Here is a 19861-nt window from a genome sequence, read left to right on the forward strand (position 1 = left end):
ATGAATTGTGAAATCAAAAGATAATTTTTCTTTTTTCTCTTCTTTTATTGTTTTCTAACATTGAGGTCTGAACTCAAAATTATTCGGACAAGGTGGGAATGCTGTGGTCCCCGCCCAGCAATATCAAATTGACCAAAAAGCGTAGCCATTTTTTTTTATTTTTTTCCACAATAATATCCAGCCACTCAACTAAGGGCTGTATGGTAACTAGCATTTCCTTTGCCATTTATTAATGGTGGATACGGTAAAGCCAAGATACAATGAAGTTTGGTAAGCTTTCCCCTCTTTATTTTATTGGCAGCTGTAACAATTATAGCGAAGAGAGACACCAAAAACACAGAAAAAATTTTATATACATAGAGAGTGAAGATGCCTGCTTTGATCATCTCCACAAACGTCAGCCTTGATGGAGTTGACACCTCCTCCATCCTCTCAGAAGCAACCTCTGAAGTTGCCAAGGTTATCGGCAAACCTGAGAAAGTAAGTGTTGTTTTATATTTGATCTGAAAAATTTGTCTGGCAGGTGTTGTCTGGTAGGATTGTTAGTTTTACTGATCACTTAAAATTTGGTTGATGTCTTGGTTGGATCTTAGAAGTTTGGTTTTTTAATTTTTTTTTTTATGAATCTAACATCACTTGATGAAGAATCCACAGCACTGGGATCTGGATTATTCAATTCTGATATGGATAGCTATGGTTATGTTCGCCTGAGTTGTGATGTTGTTTACTATGGCCTGTACCATTAGAAAATTGAAATAGATTTTGCTACATTACAGTGATTTCTTTACTCATTTATCAATACATTGGACAAGAATTATGTTCTTTACACCTCGACTTCCAACCTCCTTTCTGTGCTTTGTTAGTTTTTTCTTGTCAGTTATTAATTTGTTTGGTGAATTCTAGCTATAGAATGTGCGTTCTTGACTAATTTATGTTTGTTGTCTTGCAGTATGTGATGATTGTATTGAAGGGATCAATTCCAATTTCATTAGGAGGAACTGAGGAGCCAGCAGCTTATGGGGAGTTGGTATCTATTGGTGGCCTTAGCCCTGATGTGAACAAGACTCTGAGCTCTGTAGTTGCATCAATTCTGGAGAAGAAGTTGTCAGTACCCAAGTCACGGCTCTTCCTTAAATTCTATGATTCTCAGGCAAGCCATCTCAACTCTTAACTGTCATCGAGAACGTGGATAATTGCAATGTACATTTTTCTTCATATTGCATTCTTTCTTTCTGTTTGTTCAGGCCTTTCATAGCCAAGAATATGCATGATGTTTGCATGCTTGATATCCGCATCAAATCCTGTAAATCAATCCTTTTTTTTTCCTTTAAACTGTGAGCATAGTTATGAAGTTAAATTAAACGTGCCTTAGGGTTCAACCTATACTTATTTCTCAGATTGTGTCCTCATTAGCAGCCATTTTGTGTGGTTCTTGTTGCCACTATCAATGATACTGATATGTGCTTTATTTTGCAGGGCACCCACTTTGGGTGGAATGGTTCCACCTTCTAAATCCAGCTTCGTTCTTTGTTGTCTTCGAATTAATGTCAGAGATCCAATAAGATATGCGCCCTTGGTGTTCTGTTATTACAGAAACTTAGCCTTGTTAAGCTGTACAGAATCTACAGGCTACAGATATCCATCCTTATAAGCATCATGGTGCTCACGGCACATGATCTGGGAGTGAATATCTGCTGTTGTTGAACCATTGTCAGCTTATGAGCAATGTTCTTTGGAGTGCTTTGGCCTTGCTTTCTGAGAAATTGTATTCAGATTGTTTTTAGCTAATTAGCCAAAACCGATTTTTCTTTTACTAGTAATGAAAGGGTGTTTATATAACAGGTGTAGCCTAACGATTGGATGTATATGTAGTTGCTTTCTTTGGTGAAGCAGGTTTGAGTCTTGGTGACATTTATTTTGGTTATTTATTTTGGTTATTACTATTTTACTTCTTTTGCAGCGCTACAGGTTGGACTAAGTATTTTTTGAACTTGTGTAATTTTTTTTTTATAAAAATAAATGAGGCGAATTGTCGCAGACGACAGCTTAAAATTCGGCTATTATTTGGTGGTTGGAAAATTGTGAAATATAAATTTTCGGTTGATAATTAATTTCCAACTATTTTTCATCTTAAAATATCTAATAAATACTATAAAAATCTTTTTAATTCACATATTAACTTTAAAATCATTAAAAAAAAAACCAAAATCAATTGAACATAAAAAATAAAAACAGAACTTAATACTCACCACAATTAAACTTTCTTTATTGAATAGAACTAGTACACACTAAATTTGATCATTTTTGTTATTAGTATTATGATAATTAATTTTTTTTTTTCATAATTTTCTCTTACCTCTTTTTAAGTCAATAACTAAAAAATAAACAAAATAAATTTTTAAACTAAAATAAAAATTATTGTGAATTTAAGGTGATAGTAAAAAAATACAATTGAAAAAAATATTTAAAAAAAAATTGGCAGGAGATTCACTGTTAATATAAATAATGCCTGCCCTTCAACTTTTATTAGCTTTTATTAATGTAACAGATTTGAAATCCGACCAAAAAAGGGTTGGAATCTAAACCTTTCATAAATCAACTCGAGTTAATTATTTTTTATTAATATAATATTATTTTATTTTAAAAAAAAATACTAAAATATGGATTAGATTAACAGAATCATAGTTAACTTTTCATGTTAATCGAATTTAGACTAGCCAATTTCATCTTTTGTTTAAATTGAAATCCAGGCAAGGCTTGATTATAGGTGGTGGGTTTTCCGAGTAAAACCCATTGGGCAAGTTTGAGGTGAACTTATTGGAGAAATAAACAATTTAGGTCCACCAGATCTTTAAATGCAAAATCCCAAACTCTAAACAAAGTTATGTCACTGTATTTTCTTTTGGTTGAATCTCTTAAAGTCTTTTAACAGTGTTTTTTTTTATATATTGTTTTTTCAAGTATTTTTTATTTAAAAATATATTAAAATAATATTTTTTATTTGTTAAAATTAATTTTTGATATCATCTTATTAAAAGAATTAAAAAATTTTAAAAAATTAATTTAAAATATAAATAAATATTCTTTAAAAAAATCAACTACACCACACAAAAAAACACACTTGACACACCTAACAACTGTTTTTCGAAAAGGTCATGCAGACTTCAGCAATGTTTGGGAATGTAGCTGCGACTGTATTTTTAAAAAATTTAAATTTTTTTTTAGCTGAAATTTAATATGATTTGTATGTTTTGGATCGTTTTGATGTGCTGATATCAAAAATAATTTTAAAAAAATAAAAAAAACATCATTAATATGCATTTTAACACGAAAAATTATTTGAAAAACACTCGCAATCACATTGTGAAACACGCTCTTCAAAGATGGATTCCCATGCCATGTTAAAATCAGGAGGAAAGACTTTCTTTTCTCTTTCTGGTGCTTCTCTAGAAACTACTTAGATGTTTTCATTTTTAACACATGTTTATCCCAAAAAATGAGAATTTATATTTTTAGATCAATGAATTGTAGACTTAGCTCCAAAGATTTTCTTTTTCATGAAAGTAGGCACCAATTGCTTGCAAATTTTTTTCCAAAAACTATACGCAAATTATTCTTCCCTCCAAGACTTGTCCAATCATTTTCGGAATTTTTTCTCAAAAATGTCATAAACAAAATCTACACTTTATATTTAAAAAAACTCTTGGAATTGCAAGATTTGCACCAAGAAATTCAGTAGATATTTTTGAGTGACAATTAGCAAACTTTGAAGTGCCAAATCAAATGAGAGTATTTGAAAATGCGGTTGTACTCGTGTTTTTAAAAAAATTAATTTTTTTTATTAAAAATTAATTTTTTTATATATTTTAGATTGTTTTGATGCGTTGATTTTAAAAATAATTTTTAAAAAATAAAAAATATTTTTTTATATATTTTAATATAAAAAATATTTTAAAAAACAGTCATAATCACAATCACATTCCTAAAATAGATATAATATTGCAAAATGAAAAAGGCATATGCTTCATCAAGCGAATTAAATCCCAATTCAAAAGTGGCTTCAAGCGTATTGTCTTCATTTATAAGTGGAGCCGTGTCTTCATCAAATTGGCTTGAAAAGTCGATATCCAACCCGTCCGTTCCTAAAAAAATTGAGAAATATATAATTTAATACTAATGGGTGAAAAAACAATCCACTTCTTAAAAATAATGAAAATATAGCTTTTTTATTGTACCTAATTAACATTTACAATTCTTACTCAGAGAATTGATTTTTTTCTTAAAGGGTTTTTTTAAAAAAAATTAATTGATAATAATTTTATAATTTAATATAATTTGGTTCAATAAAAAAAGGGAGAGGGAGAGATTATTTTCCCTCAAGGATATTTTTACAAGCCACGAGTTGTTAAAAAGGGAAGTACATAATCCTCCTATATATATAATACAAAAAAAAGAGAAATTAAAAAACCAAGTGGAGTCAAGTAATTAAATAGATTATTCATTATTGCTACAAAAATAGGTGAAATATTTTGATGGCAATTGGTTTGTTTTTTCGAGTAAAATTCAATAAAGGTGGTATTATTCACTAACTATGTCAGAAAAATTAGAATAGAATCCTTAAACTTTGTTCATTTAATTTTTATTTTTAGAAATATTAGAGGCTATTTTTATATGAAAACAAATTAGAAATAGGATTTTAGGGTTAAAAAACTCTAAATTATGCATGATACTACAAGTCGTCTACCGCACATAAAATGACCTGTCGAAAAAAAAAGAAAAATAAAAAGAAAAGAAAATGGAGTAAGGTGGGCGTAGATTAAAAAAAGAAGAAAAAAAGAAAAGAGAGAGACGCAACATGATATGAATAAAAACCAAAGTTGTTCTCTAGAACAGTCTCGCATCCCTCAGTGTTTGCCATCTTGGAAAAGAATTGTAAACGACTACCTCTCTAGGAGCCAATAATATCTCAGCTAACCGCCCCCTTTGACCAAACAAGGTATGACCATGCACCTCTATATAAATGGTGGATACAGAATAACAAAACCAAGATAAAAGCAGGAAACAGAGGCTTGTATTACTTTGATTGGCAGCCATAACAGCAAAGAGATAAAGGGATTTTGTATTTTTTTTGATAGAGAAGATGCCAGCCTTGAACATTTCCACAAACGTCAGCCTTGATGGCGTTGATGTCTCTGCTATCCAATCTGAAGCCACCGCTAAACTTGCCAAGATCATTGCAGGCAAAACCGAGGCCGTAAGTCTTGTTCTCAGCCCCCTTTTTTTTAATTATTATTATTTTCAAGCAATCTATATAAAGTTCTTTAAATTATTTGTGTTTTCAATTCCCTTCGTGATCTTTTGGACTTTTCAGTGATCATGTGGCTGGCTCTATATGTAATATAGATTTTGTTTATTTTCTTTTCTTTTTGGTATTTTGAGACTTCGAAGATTTTGGACATCCTAAAATACTTCTCTCTGGTGTTTTTTTTATTTTTTTTTTTGTCTGAAATAAAGATCTGTCTTTTTCTCAAAAAACATGTTGTGAATTTTTATTCATTATTTCAGTTGTGAAAAACAATATTTAAGGACATAGAAAGATTTCTTGGATGTATAGGTGTGATCAGGCTTGATTTCTTGGTGGAGTCTTATGAATTTGGGGTTTATTTATGATTTTAATTAAAATCACTGGAATCCATATTGTATTCTGGGCAAATCTTTTTTTCCTTTCTGCTATTTTCATGCTGTCTTTTGATGTCATATTTTGGAGATTGGATCTGCCTTTGCTCAACCATTTTCATGTGTGTTTTCATGCAGGATGTGATGATTGTATTGAGGGGATCCATACCCATTTCATTAGGAGGATCTCAGGAGCCAGCAGCTTTTGGTGAGCTGGTGTCCATCGGTGGTCTTAGCCCTGAGGTGAACAAGAATCTCAGTGCTGCAATTGCAGAAATTCTGGAGACAAAGCTGTGCATTCCCAAGTCACGAATCTTCCTTAAATTCTATGACTGTCAGGCAAGCCATCTCAACTTTTAACTGTCAAGAACATGGATTGTTGCCATGCACACATATTTCGTAGCACTGCATTCCTCCTGCTAGAATTTTAGCAGCCATTAATTTTATATGGCTCTTGCTGCCACCGTCGATGATGCTGATATGTTCTCTATTTTGCAGGGTACCCACTTTGGATGGAATGGTTCCACCTTCTAAAGCCAGCGATCTTGCCCCCAAGCTTGAAGTCTCCTACATTATTCAATACGATGTGTCTAGGTTTTCTCCTCTTGTAGAAGCTTGGCTTCGATAAAATAGATTTTATTTGATTTTATTTTCATGTGGAGTCCCTTTTTAATGGGGAAATCTCATGTTGGCTTGACATTTGGTCGACATTAGTGTTGTACTATGGTGTGCCTATGGCACATGATTTGTTTTTGGGATTGAAATCTATATATTATTGTTGTATTATTTTCTGATTATTTTGCGATTTTTATCGAGAATATTTGAGGTGAGCTTGCTTAAGACATAATTCACTTGGGTTGGCATCCCCATTTTAGCTTTCAACAAATTGACATGCAAACCAGAGATGATGCTTTCCATTTCTTTTGGAAGGATGAAATCTGATTGGGAATCTTGCGTATGATTTCGAAGGAGGCTGCTTTTGTGCTGCATGAGGCTTGTCAATGCCGCAAATTGTGTCGGCAGCAACATGTCGCTAGTCCATGTACTTTCCTTTTTTTTAGGAAGCCTCCCATCATAGGTTTAATTTTAAACGTGATTTGAATTTTACCTTTAGGCCTAATTATTACGGTTGAAACTTATTTTCTATTAGCCATACTGAGTTAATTCTCTTTTTATTTTTATTAAAATTTATTTTAAACCTAGATTTTAAATCACTCAGGTTATCAGTTAGGTTTTAAAAGAGTGGTCTCAATTGACTATTGGAGGTGTTTGGTATAGGAATGAAGGTTATTTTTTAAAGTATTTTTGTTTAGAAATATATTAAAATAATATTTTTTATTTTTTAAAATTTATTTTTTACATCAATACATTAAAACGATACAAAAATATTTAAAATTTTAATTTAAAAAAAAATTCAAAAACTTGCAAAACATTGGTGCGGTGCTAGATTATATATTTGCACTTTTTAAAAAAATTTGGATATAAAAGTTTGAATTGTTAGATAAACTCTATTAATTAATTATATATTATCTTTTAATATATATTCTCATGCAAAATCTTTTTAAACTTAAAAATTTGTATAGGTTAACCATCATCTTGAATGTTAATGGGTAAGATTCAAATTCATGATACCTTTTATATTACATAAAAAAAATCTTCTTAATTAAACTATAAATTTATCTTGGATGAAATTAAAAAAATCTCAACCAAGAAAAGTATAAGAAAAAACAATTAACAATAAAAAGAATAAGAACTAGATTTGATATAAAAATAAAATGTCAAAGATGAAATTAAAAAACATATAAATCAAATTTCATACAATTAAAAGACTAAGGATCAAATTTAATAAAATCAATAGATGATAATTTTTTTGAGTTTTTGCAAGGTCAGTGTGTTTTTAGAAGTCGAGGAGAGAGAAAAGAAGGGGAGGAGAAAAAACATCGTCAGAGCTCCACCGTGAAGGGGTGTTGACACACACCGCATCACCTTAATGGGGGGCAAGATGCTCTGAATGTCTCTCCTGAATGTGATGTTTGACTACTAGGAGACGTTGTACGCACCTCTCAAAGTGCATGGGCACCTCCCACACCCATATGCCAACCATTTTTATTTTAAATAATATTTTATTTTTATTAAAAGATCTAAATATCCTTAAAACAGCTTGTCAATTGCAAAAAAAACTTATATGAAATGATGAAAAATAACCTTGACCGTAACTTTAAGAAAATTTAAGTTTAAGGGTAATTTGGGGATTTTATTATGCAAAACAATTGAAATGTCTGAAAAAGCCCTCCACTCTCAAGTTCAATTAATTTAGTTTTTAAAAGTATTTTAGTAATTTTATTGTACAACTTAAAAGTGAAAAGACTTAGGTGTCCCTATGGAATTTGCATTGACAATTTAATCTCTTGGAAAAGACTATTTTACCCCTCATACTAAGTATAAGTTTTTTGTTGGTAAGGATAAAATGATTATTTTTTATATGAATCCAAAATGTGAGTGTGCATACAATAAATGATTAAGCCTTTTATTTATTTTAACTATAATTGTAATTGTAATGTAATATTCTAGCTAAAAAAAAGTAGTCTAGCCAATACCCCCCCTCTATATATGTTGTTTATAGCCCATAAAGTAAAATAAAAATAAAACCATTATTAAATAACTTAATATAATTGAAGGTAAAAAAAATAACTTGAAACATTTTACCTTTATCATTAGAAGAAAAATAGAGATTGAAACTTACCATAATTATTTTTATAATATAGAAATAATTAAATAATCAATATTATTATAATATAAGTGTTTATTTCGGCACGTTACCCAAGCTTGCAAGATGTTCATTTTGAAATAATATCCAAGCCCAAAAAGTATTGGGTGTCAATTCACACCTAGGGTCGAAGGTGTTGTCCAAGCCCACGGAATGTTGGGCACTCACTTAGCACCTAAGCTCAAGCGAGCTACCCAAGCCCAAAGGGCACTAAGTGTAGGCTTGGGTGTGATGCCCGAGCTCACACCCAACACCTGGACTTGGGTGCGTTGTTTGAGTTTAAATAACAAATATATCTCTTCATGGCTCCAAATATATAGGAAAAACATAAACAAAATAAATAGATTGGCAAATAGTTGATGATGGGTATTTTTCAAATATTATTTTGAGTGTTAATTTGGAGAGGAGTTGATTTATAGTGTTTTTATCTATTTTTTTTACTTGAATTTTATTTGAAGTTCAAATTAATATTTTTTAAAAAATTTAAATACAAAAATTGATTAACTCCATAGCTAAATTCAATTTAAAAAATTCCAGACAGCATGTAAAGAAATATCAAAGCAGGCCCCTCATATAAAGATCCGAAGGTTTTGAAAATATTTTACAGCTTATAATGGAATATCAAAGCAGGCCCCTCTTGTGCCGGATGAGGCTTGTAAATGCTACAATTTGTGTCGGCAGTAAATTATGATCTCCCCATAGGGTTTATAGATATAGGACTGACAGTTTCATTCTTTCAATTCCATGCCTTCTCTACATTGATTAATTTCGTATTAAATAAATATTACCTCCCTTGTAATCTTGGGTATTAAACTCATTCTATGCTGGTGGGTAATCACGAGACCCATAGTTTTGAAACTCGGCTTGGGTTGACGGGTTGATCCAGGACTGGAATTGAGTCAGGTTGAAGAAAAATAGAGGAAAGAAAAACTTGGTGTGACCCGGTTGATCCGGTCAAAAACCCGGTTGCAACTTGTTAACTTTTGTTTATTTTCTACTAAAACAATATCGTTTTAATTTAAAAAAAAAAAAGAATTGACCCGGACGACCCAGTGACCGGGTCAAAATCCGGAACCCAGGTCTTGAATCGAGCCGAATCTGAAAACTATGTCGAGACCTAGTTTTAGTTAGGTTTCAAAATAATAAGGATTAGGTATGAATTGGTTATAAATCTGAATTAGCTTAATTCTTGGTCTAAATCTATTTATTTTAAAAAATTAAAATAATATTATTTTAATTTTTAAAAAAAATTATTTGAATTAACTTATTTAATTCATAGTCAGAGCCCTGTATCACTTAAATAATTATACTTGTAATGGATGACTAATAATTAAATGGTAGCAAAAGCTTAGCACTTCTAAAAAAAAAAATTGCTCTTACTTATGCTTGACAAATTTGCATCAATTGTTCAAACTTTAAATTGACCGGTTTCAATTTGATTTAATTTTTAAAATAAAAATTAATTCAAATTAGTTTAGCTTAGTTTTTTTTGGTTTGGTTCTGTTTTTCAGTTTTGGCTCGGTTTTTTTTTTTGTTTTTTCAATTTGGATTTGGTTCGATTTGGTTTTTTCAGTTTAAGGCTTATAAAATTAAAACCAAACCGGTTGGTTTTTTCAAAATTTTATTGGTTTAATCAGTTTTTTTTCACGGTTTGGTTTTTTCGGTTATTTTTTTCCAGTTTTCTCAGTTTAATCAGTTTTTTAATTTTTTTATCCATCTTGGTTTTTAACCAAATCAATTAAATTACTAAACCAACTCAAATTTTTAACCAAATCATCCGAGGTGTTACCTTCCTCTATGTTTTTTAAAATCCAGCACTAGCCCTGAGGTGGTTAAATCTTGAACTGACCTACCTAATCTCAGGCTGAGTTTTAAAATTATATTCAAAAGGCATAAATTTTTGTTTTTCAATATTTTTTAATATTAGGAGGTGAAGGGCACCAAACACCAATTGAGTTAAAAATGAAAAATAAAAAAATAAAAAGCACTTCTATACAATAAGGGTCCTTCAGTCATTTCACCAATTTATATTTCCAGAACAATCCATAGAAGGCAAGTGTGGTGCCGGTTTTTGCTTTTATTTATTTTTATTTGTAGGAGGGTTTTATGTACAGCAAAGAGTACAAGTGCGTGCTGTGAAGTGTTGTCGACAGAGAAAATGCCTTGCTTGAACATTTCGACGAACGTTAATCTTGATGGCGTCAACACATCTGCCATCCTCTCTGAAGCCTCCTCTCAAGTAGCCAAAATCATCAAAAAACCCGAGTCTGTAAGATTTTTTCCTTTTGCCTCAGATTCTTTAATGTTTTTTTGATTGCTGCAATGTTAAGAATTTATGGACTGTTACAACTTTTTTGTGAGTTACTCAGTACAAGAAAAGATTTTGTATTATTCTGTTTAAAGTTCTAAAGTGGGTTTTTAGTGATTTGGTTAGTGTGTATTCTAGCTGCTGGTATTAAAATTGGTTCACTGTATTTATATTTTCTTAATGCTCAAAAGTTTTGGAAATATTCATTTTTGTAATGATTAAGTGGGTTTTTGTTGATGTTAAATTTGATTGCCTTAAGTGTATTTATATGCTTGTTTACAATCTTCTCTCCTGGATACTTGAGTTCTTGGGGGGTCCATGGCAGCTTGGGTTTATTTATGGTTCTCAACTCGCTTGATATGATTGGGTTGTTTATCATTTGATTTTGAACTGGATAAGTTTAGGTTTTGAGTATCTAGTTGTGCTTTTGTCTCCAATGGCTTTTTTTTTAAACTTTCTGGGAGGTTTCTCTTTTGAAGAGTTTCGTTGAGAACTCAACTCCAATGGTCAAAGAGTGATTTGGCTGAATTGATTCGGGTAAGCTTATAATATAGTCAATTCGGATGTCACTTGTTTGACCATGAAAGATGAAATGGATTTTTTCTCTGAATGTTCTTTGTTAGTTTATCTTTATAGTGGACGACAATTATGTTCTGTACACCTTACACCTGCAAAACTCAAAGTCTCATAATTTAAATTTTTTTCTGCTTTTATGTTTGTGTTATTTTTCAGCTCTTACAACCTAAAAGGAATTTGCATGTTTGCATTGATTGCTATCATGGTTTCCCACTGGATATGTCTTTTAACCGTTTGTGCGTGCAATCATGCAGTATGTGATGATTGTGTTGAAGGGCTCAGTTCCAATTTCATTTGGAGGAACCGAGCAGCCAGCAGCTTATGGTGAACTGGTATCTGTTGGTGGCCTTAACAGTGATGTGAACAAGAAACTGAGTTCTGCAATTGCAACAATTCTTGAGTCAAAGCTGTCGGTGCCCAAGTCACGGTTCTTCCTCAAATTTTTTGATGCCAAGGCAAGCTATCTCAACTTCTGATTGTCAAGAATGATCATTGCCATTTGCATGTTTCTTATCATTGCATTCTTGCTGTATGTTTAGGCCCATCAAAGCCAAGAATATGCACAGTGTTTACATGCTTTACACCAGTACTAGATCATGTAAATAAATCCTTACTGTTTTAAACTGTGAAAATAGTTACTGAATTCCCTTAAAATTCAACTTATTTTCTGATTATGTTCATATTGACTGCCATTTTATTGTTTTTCCGCCACGACTAATGGTTTGGTGCTTGCTTTATTTTGCAGGGTTCCCACTTTGGTTGGAATGGTTCCACCTTCTAAATCCAGCTTCTCGCTTGAGCTGCTAGCGACTTGACACCACGTCTTTGGTGCTCTGCGGTTGTAGAAATCTAAGTAGGATATTTCTGTTTCTGTAGAACGTGAATGCTTTTAAACTGTGCCTCTTTTATGGGAAAACTATGTTTTGCTTGAAACCTAACAACCGTTTAGTCATGAGTGGATGTTCTTTGACATGCTCAGGGTTGTGTTTTTATCCTTTGCATCCTCTTATGATCTTAAACTAAGGCATGGGAGTGTTCAAACCATCTACATAAAAGACACTCTAGTATTATTTCTTCTGTGTTGCTTCTAGCGCTGCAAATTGTTTGAATCTGGGACATGATACAGATTCTTGGAAATTATCATTTGTGTATTAAAAGGATATTAAAAAAAAAACCCGTTTATGTCATAATTTTATGCTAAGGTTTGAGTTTTTTATGGTAAATAAAAAATTATATTATAAATCATTATATATAAGCCTGTTAAATATGCAAAGTTTTATATAAAAAAATAGTCCATAAATATTTAATGGAAATAAAATATATATTTTATTTTTTTATTGTCAATTTTGATATAGTTTTCCCGTATCAATTGTTCTTTTGTTTTTCTTATACAACTACAAAGAAATGTTAACGGTATGCTTCCTCTTCTTTTTTGCATTAAATCTTTCTTTTTAGTTGATGATAATTTTTGTCATTTAAAGGAACATGCTTACAATAAATCAAGGATGGAAACTATTTTATCAGTTCCATAATATATGATTAAATTATCAATATCTTTATAATATAATATAATTAAATTATCATCTATATAATATAATATAATATAACAAAATAAAATTATGTTATACACGATCTCGATCGGAGATAATCGAAGGTTCAGCCTAGCTATAAAAATGCTTTCTTGGATACCTTAAAACATATGATTGAAAACATCAACCTTGCTTTGCTTTTCTTTCCTTTTCCTTTGTTGATGTTCCTTCCTTGTCACTTTCAGTTTCTACTTTGATGAACAACTCCATGAAATGAATCATTCTTTCGATTAATTCCATGTTTTCCCTACTTTGATTAATTTCTTATTAAATAAATATTTCCTCCCTTGAAATAGATAAACTGTATCTAAAAATATGGAAACAAATCCAAAAATATAATGCCAGGAAAATATAAAACCCATAAATAGGGGACCAATATATAATTATCAAATTATTATTATTATTATTAACAAAATTGCTTCCTCTCTCTCACTTTTTTGTCCTTTAAGATTTTTTTTTTCTTCACATAGATTATTTTTTCAATTTTTTCCTTTCACATTAATTTTATTTAAGATTAACTTTGATAATTTATTTTGGTGAACTCAACATCACAAAACATCACATCATTAGGTTTGTGCTTAATTTTACAAAAAAAAAAATAGTTTGGATTTTTGTTTTTTTCAAAAAAATAATATTGAAAAGTATTATTATTAATTATTAACAATAAACTAAAACTGTTCAGTGTTTTATTGTGCAAGTCCACAGTGAAACGCTGAGCTGTCTTCTTTTTTTTTTTCATTTTTTCATTTTTTTCTGTTTTATTTTCCGTTTTCTTTTTGTTTTTTTTTTGTTTTTTTTTTCATTTTCTATGCCTTTATGGGTTTTTTTTGGCTTTTTTCTTTGTGTTTTTTTTCTTTTAATGAATTTTTTATATTTAATTTATTTTGTTAATGTTAATTTTTTATTTAGTTATCAGATTTTCATGACACGGATCCCGGGTTTGACGAGTTAACCTAAAATTTTTTTTTTTACTTTTTTTCTTTTTAATTATTTGTTTTTTTCTTTTTAATTAATTTTTTTTATTTAGTTGTTTAGTTTAGTTTTTTAATGTTAATTTTTTTTCTATTTAATTATCAGACTTTCATGACACGTATTCCGGACTTGACGGGTTAACCCGTTAATTTATTTTTCTATTTAGTTATCAAACTTTCATGACGCGAATCTTAAGTTTAATGGGTTAACCCGGTTAATTCAAATTCTTTTCTTTTTCTTCATTAGTTTTTTTTCTTCCTGTTGGTTTTTTTTCTTTTTTTTTCATTAATCTATTTAATTATCACACTTTTATGACACGACCTTGCAGCCAGACCCACATTCAAGGCTCTTGGATCCGGTGTTGCAGCCAGACTCACTTAAACTTGAGTCATGTAAGTTTAATACTATTATTAATATTATAAATATTACTCTTGGGTCAAGTATTGCAGCTAAACCAAAGGCTCCTTGGCATATCTTTGCAGAAAGACCTAACACTCTTAGATCTTAGCTCTTTTTGATATTTTTTATGTAAGAAAAAAAAATTAACCCGTGGCGTGCCTTTTTTTTCTCCTTTTCTTTTTAAACCTTTTATTGTGGATTGCACAGTACAATCCACAGTGAAAAAACTGATGTCTTTAGTTTTTTTGTCTTTTTTTATTAATTTTTTTAATTTAGTTTCTTAATATTAAATTTTTTTTCTATTTAATTATCAAACTTTCATGACATGGATCCCAGGTTTGACGGGTTAACGCAGTTTCTTCAGATTTTTTTTCTTCCTGTAGGTTTTTTTTCTCTTTGCTTTTTCCTTTTTAATTAATCTTTTTTTTTTAATTTATTTCATTAATAATAAATCTTTTTTCTATTTAGTTATCACACTTTCATGACAAGAATTCCAGATTTGACAGGTTAACCCGGTTGATTCAGATTTTTTTTCTTTTTCCTTATTAGTTTTGTTCTTTCGATTTCATCTTTTAATATTGTATGCAGTTCATAGTAAAAAGGCTGAAGCCTTTAGTTTTTTTTTTTGCTTTTCTTATGCCTTTCATAGTGGACTGCACAGTGCAGTCTACGGTGAAAAAGCTGATGCTTTTTTTTTTCTTTTTAATTAATTTTTTTTATTTAGTTTGTTGATATTAAATTTTTTTCTATTTAGTTATTAGACTTTCATGACACGAATCTTAAGTTTGACGGATTAACTCAGTTAATTTAGATTTTTTCTTTCTTTTTCTTCATTAGTTTTTTTCTTCTTATAATTTTTTTTCTTTTATTGTTTCTTTTTATTTAATATTTTTTTTATTTAATTTAGTTCATCAATATTAAATTTTTTCTATTTAGTTATCGACTGATGCCTTTAGTTTTTCTTTTTGCTTTTTTGCTGTTTTTATACCTTTAACTGTGGACTGCACACTGGAGTCCACTGTGAAAAGGCTGATGCTTTTTTGTTTGTTTTTTTCTTTTTAATTAATTTTTTTCATTTAACTTAGTTTGTTAATGTTCAAACGGGTTAACCTGGTTTGACGGGTTAACCCAGTTAATTTTGTGTTAACCTATCAATTTTTTTTTTCTATTTAGTTATCAAACTTTCACGACACGAATCCAAGGTTTGCCAGGTTAACCTAATTAAAAAAACTAAAAGGCATATGTGTTTTACTATTTCTTCTACTGTTCATTCATTGTTTGCTCTCTTTTTTGTCTTTTAGTTTTTTTTAGTCATATAGTTTTTATTTTTTTTATTTGATCATTCTACATTGATTTTATTCGAGATTACTTTTCATAGTTTGATTAAGTGAAATTTATGTGGAGTTCTCAAAAAATTAGAAAAATTCTCTCCTTAGGTTTGGGCTTGACTTTGCAAAAACTAGTTTGGATTTTTGATTTTTAAAAGATTGAAAATAAAAGGACTACAATTGAAATTGAAAAAAAAAACAAAACACTATTCCAAAGAATTGATTTATTTTATGTTTATATTTAATTACATTAGACATTGAATTGAATTGATTTATAAAACACAAAAAGTAATTCTTTACTACTAATTTTATTTTTTTTATTTGAAAACCAAAATAGAACATAAAAGAAATTCCAATTGATTAAAAAAATAATAATTCTAATGCTTCACATTGAGAGCGATGTTTTTATTTATAAGTGCTTTCAATCAAATGGTAGAAATGTAAGATAAATATTGAATATTAAAATAAAATAATACATGGATTAGGATTGACTAGATAGGTGGATGGTGCTATGTCGTAGGCTGGATCAAAATATTTCTAATATATATATATATATATATATATATATATATATAAAAATGTCCAAGCAATAATAACATCTTTAAGGACCAAGAAAAGTATAAGATTCAGGTCATTGACTCAAATGAGTTCAATAATTTTTTTTTATTTAATAATATGATTAAAAAAAAGTTAGCGACAAAAAAAAATGAACTAGAAAAAAAAAGACCAATTACTAATTAAAAAAATCGTTAATAGTAAAATTAACAATATATTTATTTTAAAATATCGATTGTTTAAGAAATTCATTTTAATAAAATTAATACTAAAAATGTATTTATTTTTTCTTTTCAATAATTTTAATATTAGGAGGTCGACTAAAAAAAAAGCACCGAACATCAATAGAGTAAGAGTGTGTTTGGCATTGCAGTAATTGTTGTGGTTGTGGTTTGAAAAAAGTTGTTTTATAAAAAGTACTTTTAGTTGAGGTTGGTTTGAAAAAATAGGTGTTTGGTTAAAACTATGGTTGAAATTGAGGTTGAAGAAAAAGTAGTTTAATGTGTTTGGTTAAGAGTGCTTTTGAAATTGAGGTTATAAAATAATTTTAAAAAATATATATTAATATTGATGGTTTTTAATTTAAATATTATAGATTTAACTATTACTATTACATCATGAAATAAATCATACTTTATATATAAAAAAATTTATTGTTTCATTAAACTATCTACAATTTCATTACGAACAAAATTCATCTGACAAGAACTACAAAATTAGATAAAATATTATCAGGAATAAAATTAAGATTACAGTACAAGTAAATTTAATTCACCTTAAACTAGTTTAAAAAAACAAAAAAAATTATTGTTCATGTAAACAGTACGAGTGAAATCAATTAACTACATTAATTTTTTTTTTTAAAAAAATTGTTTAATAAACAGTGAAAGCATGTATGCATCCACTGTTTACTGAAGAGTGAAGCACGGTTTTTTATTTTAACGTGCAGGTAGCAGCTCCTAGCTGTTTTTTTTTTCTTGTGTTTCAAATACAATATTTTTTGAGATCCATGTATAGTAATAAGTATTTGTTAATTAACTAAATAGCTTGCAAAATTTAGCTGTGGGTAACGTGGACGCCGCTACGTAGCCAAAACTGTGCTTAGAAAAGCACTTCTACGTACACTACACACGAGCATGGCAACAAGGGCCCTTCAGTCATTTCACCAATTTATACTTCCAGAACAGTCCGTAGAAGGCAACGTGGTGAGGCTTCTTTTATATAGTTATTTGCAGGCGGGTTTTATGTGCAGGAAAGAGAACAAGAGCTTAGTGGAAACAATCGACAGAGAAAATGCCTTGCTTGAACATTTCGACGAACGTTAATCTTGATGGCGTCAACACATCTGCCATCCTCTCCGAAGCCTCCTCTCAGGTCGCCAAAATCATCAAGAAACCTGAGTCTGTAAGATTTTTTTTTTCCTTTTGCCTCAGATTCTTTGAAGTTTCTTTTTATTTCATTTTATTTTGTGGTTTTAGGGTGTTTAGTTCAATCTCCTCATTTTGGTAATATCCTTTTGTTAATACATGTTTTTTTAGCCTTGAATGCTGAAATGTGGATAGAATAATAAAAATTTATGGTCTGATACAACTTCTTTGTGTGGGTTCCTCTGTGCAATAAAAGGATTCTGTATTATTTAAACAATTAGTCTGTTAAATGTTCTAAAGTGTGTATTCATGATTTGGTTAATGTGTTTTTATATTTTCTTTTGATGCTCAAAAGTTTTGGAAATATGTATTTATTTCTGTAATGATTAAGTGGGTTATTGTTGATATTGTTAAATGTGCTAGCCCTAAGTGTATTTATATGCTTGTTTACAATCTTCTTTCCTGGATACTTGAGTTCTTGGCACGGTCATGGCAGCTTGAGTTTGTTTATGGTTCTAAACTCACTTGATATGATTGGGTTGTTTATCGTTTGATTTTGACCTGGATAGGTTTAGGTTTTGACTATCACTTGTTTCTTGAGAAATCCAATGTTTAATGTGCGATTGGGCGAAGTGATTCGTGTACGTAGCTTATAATATAGTTAATTCAACTATCACTTGTTTGGCCATGAAAGATAAAATGGGTTTCAACACTGGCTGCATGTTCTTGGCTAGTTTATCTTTATAGTGGACGTCGACAATTATGTTCATTACACCTACACCAGTACGTAGTCTCTTTGATTAGATTTTTTTTTTCTGCTTTTATGTTTTTGTTAGTTTTCAGTTTTTACAACCTAAAAGAAAGTTGCATGTTTGCATTGATTGATATCCTAGTTTGCCCACTAGATGTCTCTTTTCACTATTTTTGTGCGTACGTGCAATCCTGCAGTATGTGATGATTGTGTTGAAGGGCTCGGTTCCAATTTCATTTGGAGGAACTGAGGAGCCAGCAGCTTATGGTGAATTGGTATCTATCGGTGGCCTTAGCAGTGATGTGAACAAGAAATTGAGTTCTGCAATTTCAACTATTCTTTTGTCAAAGCTATCGGTGCCCAAGTCCCGGTTCTTCCTCAAGTTTTATGATGTCCAGGCAAGCCATCTCAACATCTAATTTTCCAGAAGATGATCATTGTCATCTGCGCATTTTTCTTATCATTGCATTCTTCGTGTATTTAGGGCCCATCAAAGCCAAGATTATGCACAGTGTTTGCATGCTTTACACCAGTACTAGATCATGTAATTAATCCTTACTGTTTTTAAACTGGGAGAACAATTGCTGAATTCCCTTAGGATTCAGCTTATTTTCTGATTTTGTTGATAGCGACTGCCGTTTTATGGGTTTTTTCTGCCACTACTAATGGTTTGATGCTTGCTTTATTTTACAGCGCTCCCACCTTGGTTGGAATGGTTCCACCTTCTAAATCCAGCTTCTTGCCTGATTTGCTATCAGACTTGACACCACGCTTTCAGACAGATGCGCGTCTTTGGTGCTTTGCGGCTGTAGAAACCTCATCTAAGTAGGATATTTCTGTTTCCGTCTAGGGTTATGGCATGTAGAACGTGAATGCTTTTAAACTGTGTCTCTTCTAGGGAAAACTATGTTTTTGCTTGAAATCTAACCTAAATAACTGTTTAGTCATTAATGGATGTTCTTTGACATGCATATTTAGACTTTGCATCCTCATATGATCTCAAACTAGTTACTGATTCTTGTTCAGACTGTTCAGCATAAATCTTGTTAACCCTGCAACGAAGAGAACTCAGACATTGGATTGTTCAAACCATCTCCATAAAAGGCACTCTAGTATCATTTTCTTCTGTGTTGCAAGCTACTAGAGCTACAAATTGTTCGAACCTGGCGCATGATACAGATTCTTGCAAATCATCATTCATGTATCAAAAACAGTGATTCAAGATGCCTCTGCACCTGCTTGAAGCAAGTAATTAATCTTGCATGCATCTTTGCTGCTCATTTGATGCCCATTCATTCTCAATTCCAAAGAATCATCTCTGCCAGGCCCCCATGCACAATATCCTCACTTCCAGATGGTAAAAGACTTGTCAATGGAGCTAGAGAAGTTAGCATATGATAAAAATAAATAATATATCAAAAAAACGTATTTTTATTTTCACCTCGCAAGCTAAGAGATGCAAAAAACATCCTTAATTTTTATTTTTATTTCTTAATCATCATTACCTTACCCCGCCGATCCCGCTAATCCCTGGGTCAAGGTGGGCTTTTTTTTGTGCTAAGCCCAAACCCAC

At 30.6% G+C, this 19861-nt stretch overlaps 4 protein-coding genes across 6 annotated transcripts; all 4 read left to right on the plus strand.

Annotated features, from left to right (window-relative positions):
* The first annotated feature begins 265 nt into the window (after positions 1–265).
* Positions 266–1948, plus strand: LOC133677031 (uncharacterized). 2 transcript variants are annotated; one of them, XM_062098862.1, is made up of 3 exons: positions 266–459; positions 950–1150; positions 1477–1948. In XM_062098862.1, exons 1-3 carry the CDS (start codon positions 370–372, stop codon positions 1510–1512), a joined length of 327 nt encoding a protein of 108 aa, XP_061954846.1. In that variant the 5' UTR covers positions 266–369; the 3' UTR covers positions 1513–1948. The 2 variants fall into 2 exon arrangements, with proteins under 2 accessions (XP_061954846.1, XP_061954844.1); XM_062098860.1 differs by having other exon boundaries at positions 272–480.
* Positions 1949–4895: 2947 nt separating this feature from the next.
* Positions 4896–6473, plus strand: LOC133676878 (uncharacterized). The gene is made up of 3 exons (XM_062098657.1): positions 4896–5254; positions 5815–6015; positions 6175–6473. The coding sequence occupies exons 1-3, from the start codon at positions 5141–5143 to the stop codon at positions 6208–6210; spliced, it is 351 nt and encodes a 116-aa protein (XP_061954641.1). The 5' UTR covers positions 4896–5140; the 3' UTR covers positions 6211–6473.
* A 4048-nt stretch (positions 6474–10521) lies between these two features.
* On the plus strand, positions 10522–19307 carry LOC133676869 (uncharacterized). 2 transcript variants are annotated; one of them, XR_009835675.1, is made up of 4 exons: positions 10522–10712; positions 11582–11782; positions 12073–12199; positions 19133–19307. XR_009835675.1 is itself a non-coding variant. In XM_062098648.1 (3 exons), the coding sequence occupies exons 1-3, from the start codon at positions 10602–10604 to the stop codon at positions 12106–12108; spliced, it is 348 nt and encodes a 115-aa protein (XP_061954632.1). In that variant the 5' UTR covers positions 10522–10601; the 3' UTR covers positions 12109–12395. The 2 variants fall into 2 exon arrangements, 1 of the variants encoding a protein (XP_061954632.1); XM_062098648.1 differs by lacking the exon at positions 19133–19307 and having other exon boundaries at positions 12073–12395.
* Positions 17435–19117, plus strand: LOC133677505 (uncharacterized). Its single transcript, XM_062099587.1, has 3 exons — positions 17435–17574; positions 18486–18686; positions 18887–19117. Exons 1-3 carry the CDS (start codon positions 17464–17466, stop codon positions 19115–19117), a joined length of 543 nt encoding a protein of 180 aa, XP_061955571.1. The 5' UTR covers positions 17435–17463.
* Positions 19308–19861: the final 554 nt, after the last annotated feature.

This window comes from Populus nigra, chromosome 17 (assembly GCF_951802175.1).
Source record: "Populus nigra chromosome 17, ddPopNigr1.1, whole genome shotgun sequence".
Taxonomy (NCBI): domain Eukaryota; kingdom Viridiplantae; phylum Streptophyta; class Magnoliopsida; order Malpighiales; family Salicaceae; genus Populus; species Populus nigra.

What these genes read in the sequence shown, in the direction of transcription:
- LOC133676869 (XM_062098648.1), top strand. Translation starts at nt 10,602, where the DNA reads ATGCCTTGCTTGAACATTTCGACGAACGTTAATCTTGATGGCGTCAAC. An exon ending in TCATCAAAAAACCCGAGTCT is followed by an intron (nt 10,713 to 11,581) that starts GTAAGATTTTTT and finishes GCAATCATGCAG; the next exon opens with TATGTGATGATTGTGTTGAA. An exon ending in TCAAATTTTTTGATGCCAAG is followed by an intron (nt 11,783 to 12,072) that starts GCAAGCTATCTC and finishes TTTATTTTGCAG; the next exon opens with GGTTCCCACTTTGGTTGGAA.
- LOC133677505 (XM_062099587.1), top strand. Translation starts at nt 17,464, where the DNA reads ATGCCTTGCTTGAACATTTCGACGAACGTTAATCTTGATGGCGTCAAC. An exon ending in TCATCAAGAAACCTGAGTCT is followed by an intron (nt 17,575 to 18,485) that starts GTAAGATTTTTT and finishes GCAATCCTGCAG; the next exon opens with TATGTGATGATTGTGTTGAA. An exon ending in TCAAGTTTTATGATGTCCAG is followed by an intron (nt 18,687 to 18,886) that starts GCAAGCCATCTC and finishes GAATTCCCTTAG; the next exon opens with GATTCAGCTTATTTTCTGAT.
- LOC133677031 (XM_062098860.1), top strand. Translation starts at nt 370, where the DNA reads ATGCCTGCTTTGATCATCTCCACAAACGTCAGCCTTGATGGAGTTGAC. An exon ending in TTATCGGCAAACCTGAGAAA is followed by an intron (nt 481 to 949) that starts GTAAGTGTTGTT and finishes GTTGTCTTGCAG; the next exon opens with TATGTGATGATTGTATTGAA. An exon ending in TTAAATTCTATGATTCTCAG is followed by an intron (nt 1,151 to 1,476) that starts GCAAGCCATCTC and finishes TTTATTTTGCAG; the next exon opens with GGCACCCACTTTGGGTGGAA.
- LOC133676878 (XM_062098657.1), top strand. Translation starts at nt 5,141, where the DNA reads ATGCCAGCCTTGAACATTTCCACAAACGTCAGCCTTGATGGCGTTGAT. An exon ending in TTGCAGGCAAAACCGAGGCC is followed by an intron (nt 5,255 to 5,814) that starts GTAAGTCTTGTT and finishes GTTTTCATGCAG; the next exon opens with GATGTGATGATTGTATTGAG. An exon ending in TTAAATTCTATGACTGTCAG is followed by an intron (nt 6,016 to 6,174) that starts GCAAGCCATCTC and finishes TCTATTTTGCAG; the next exon opens with GGTACCCACTTTGGATGGAA.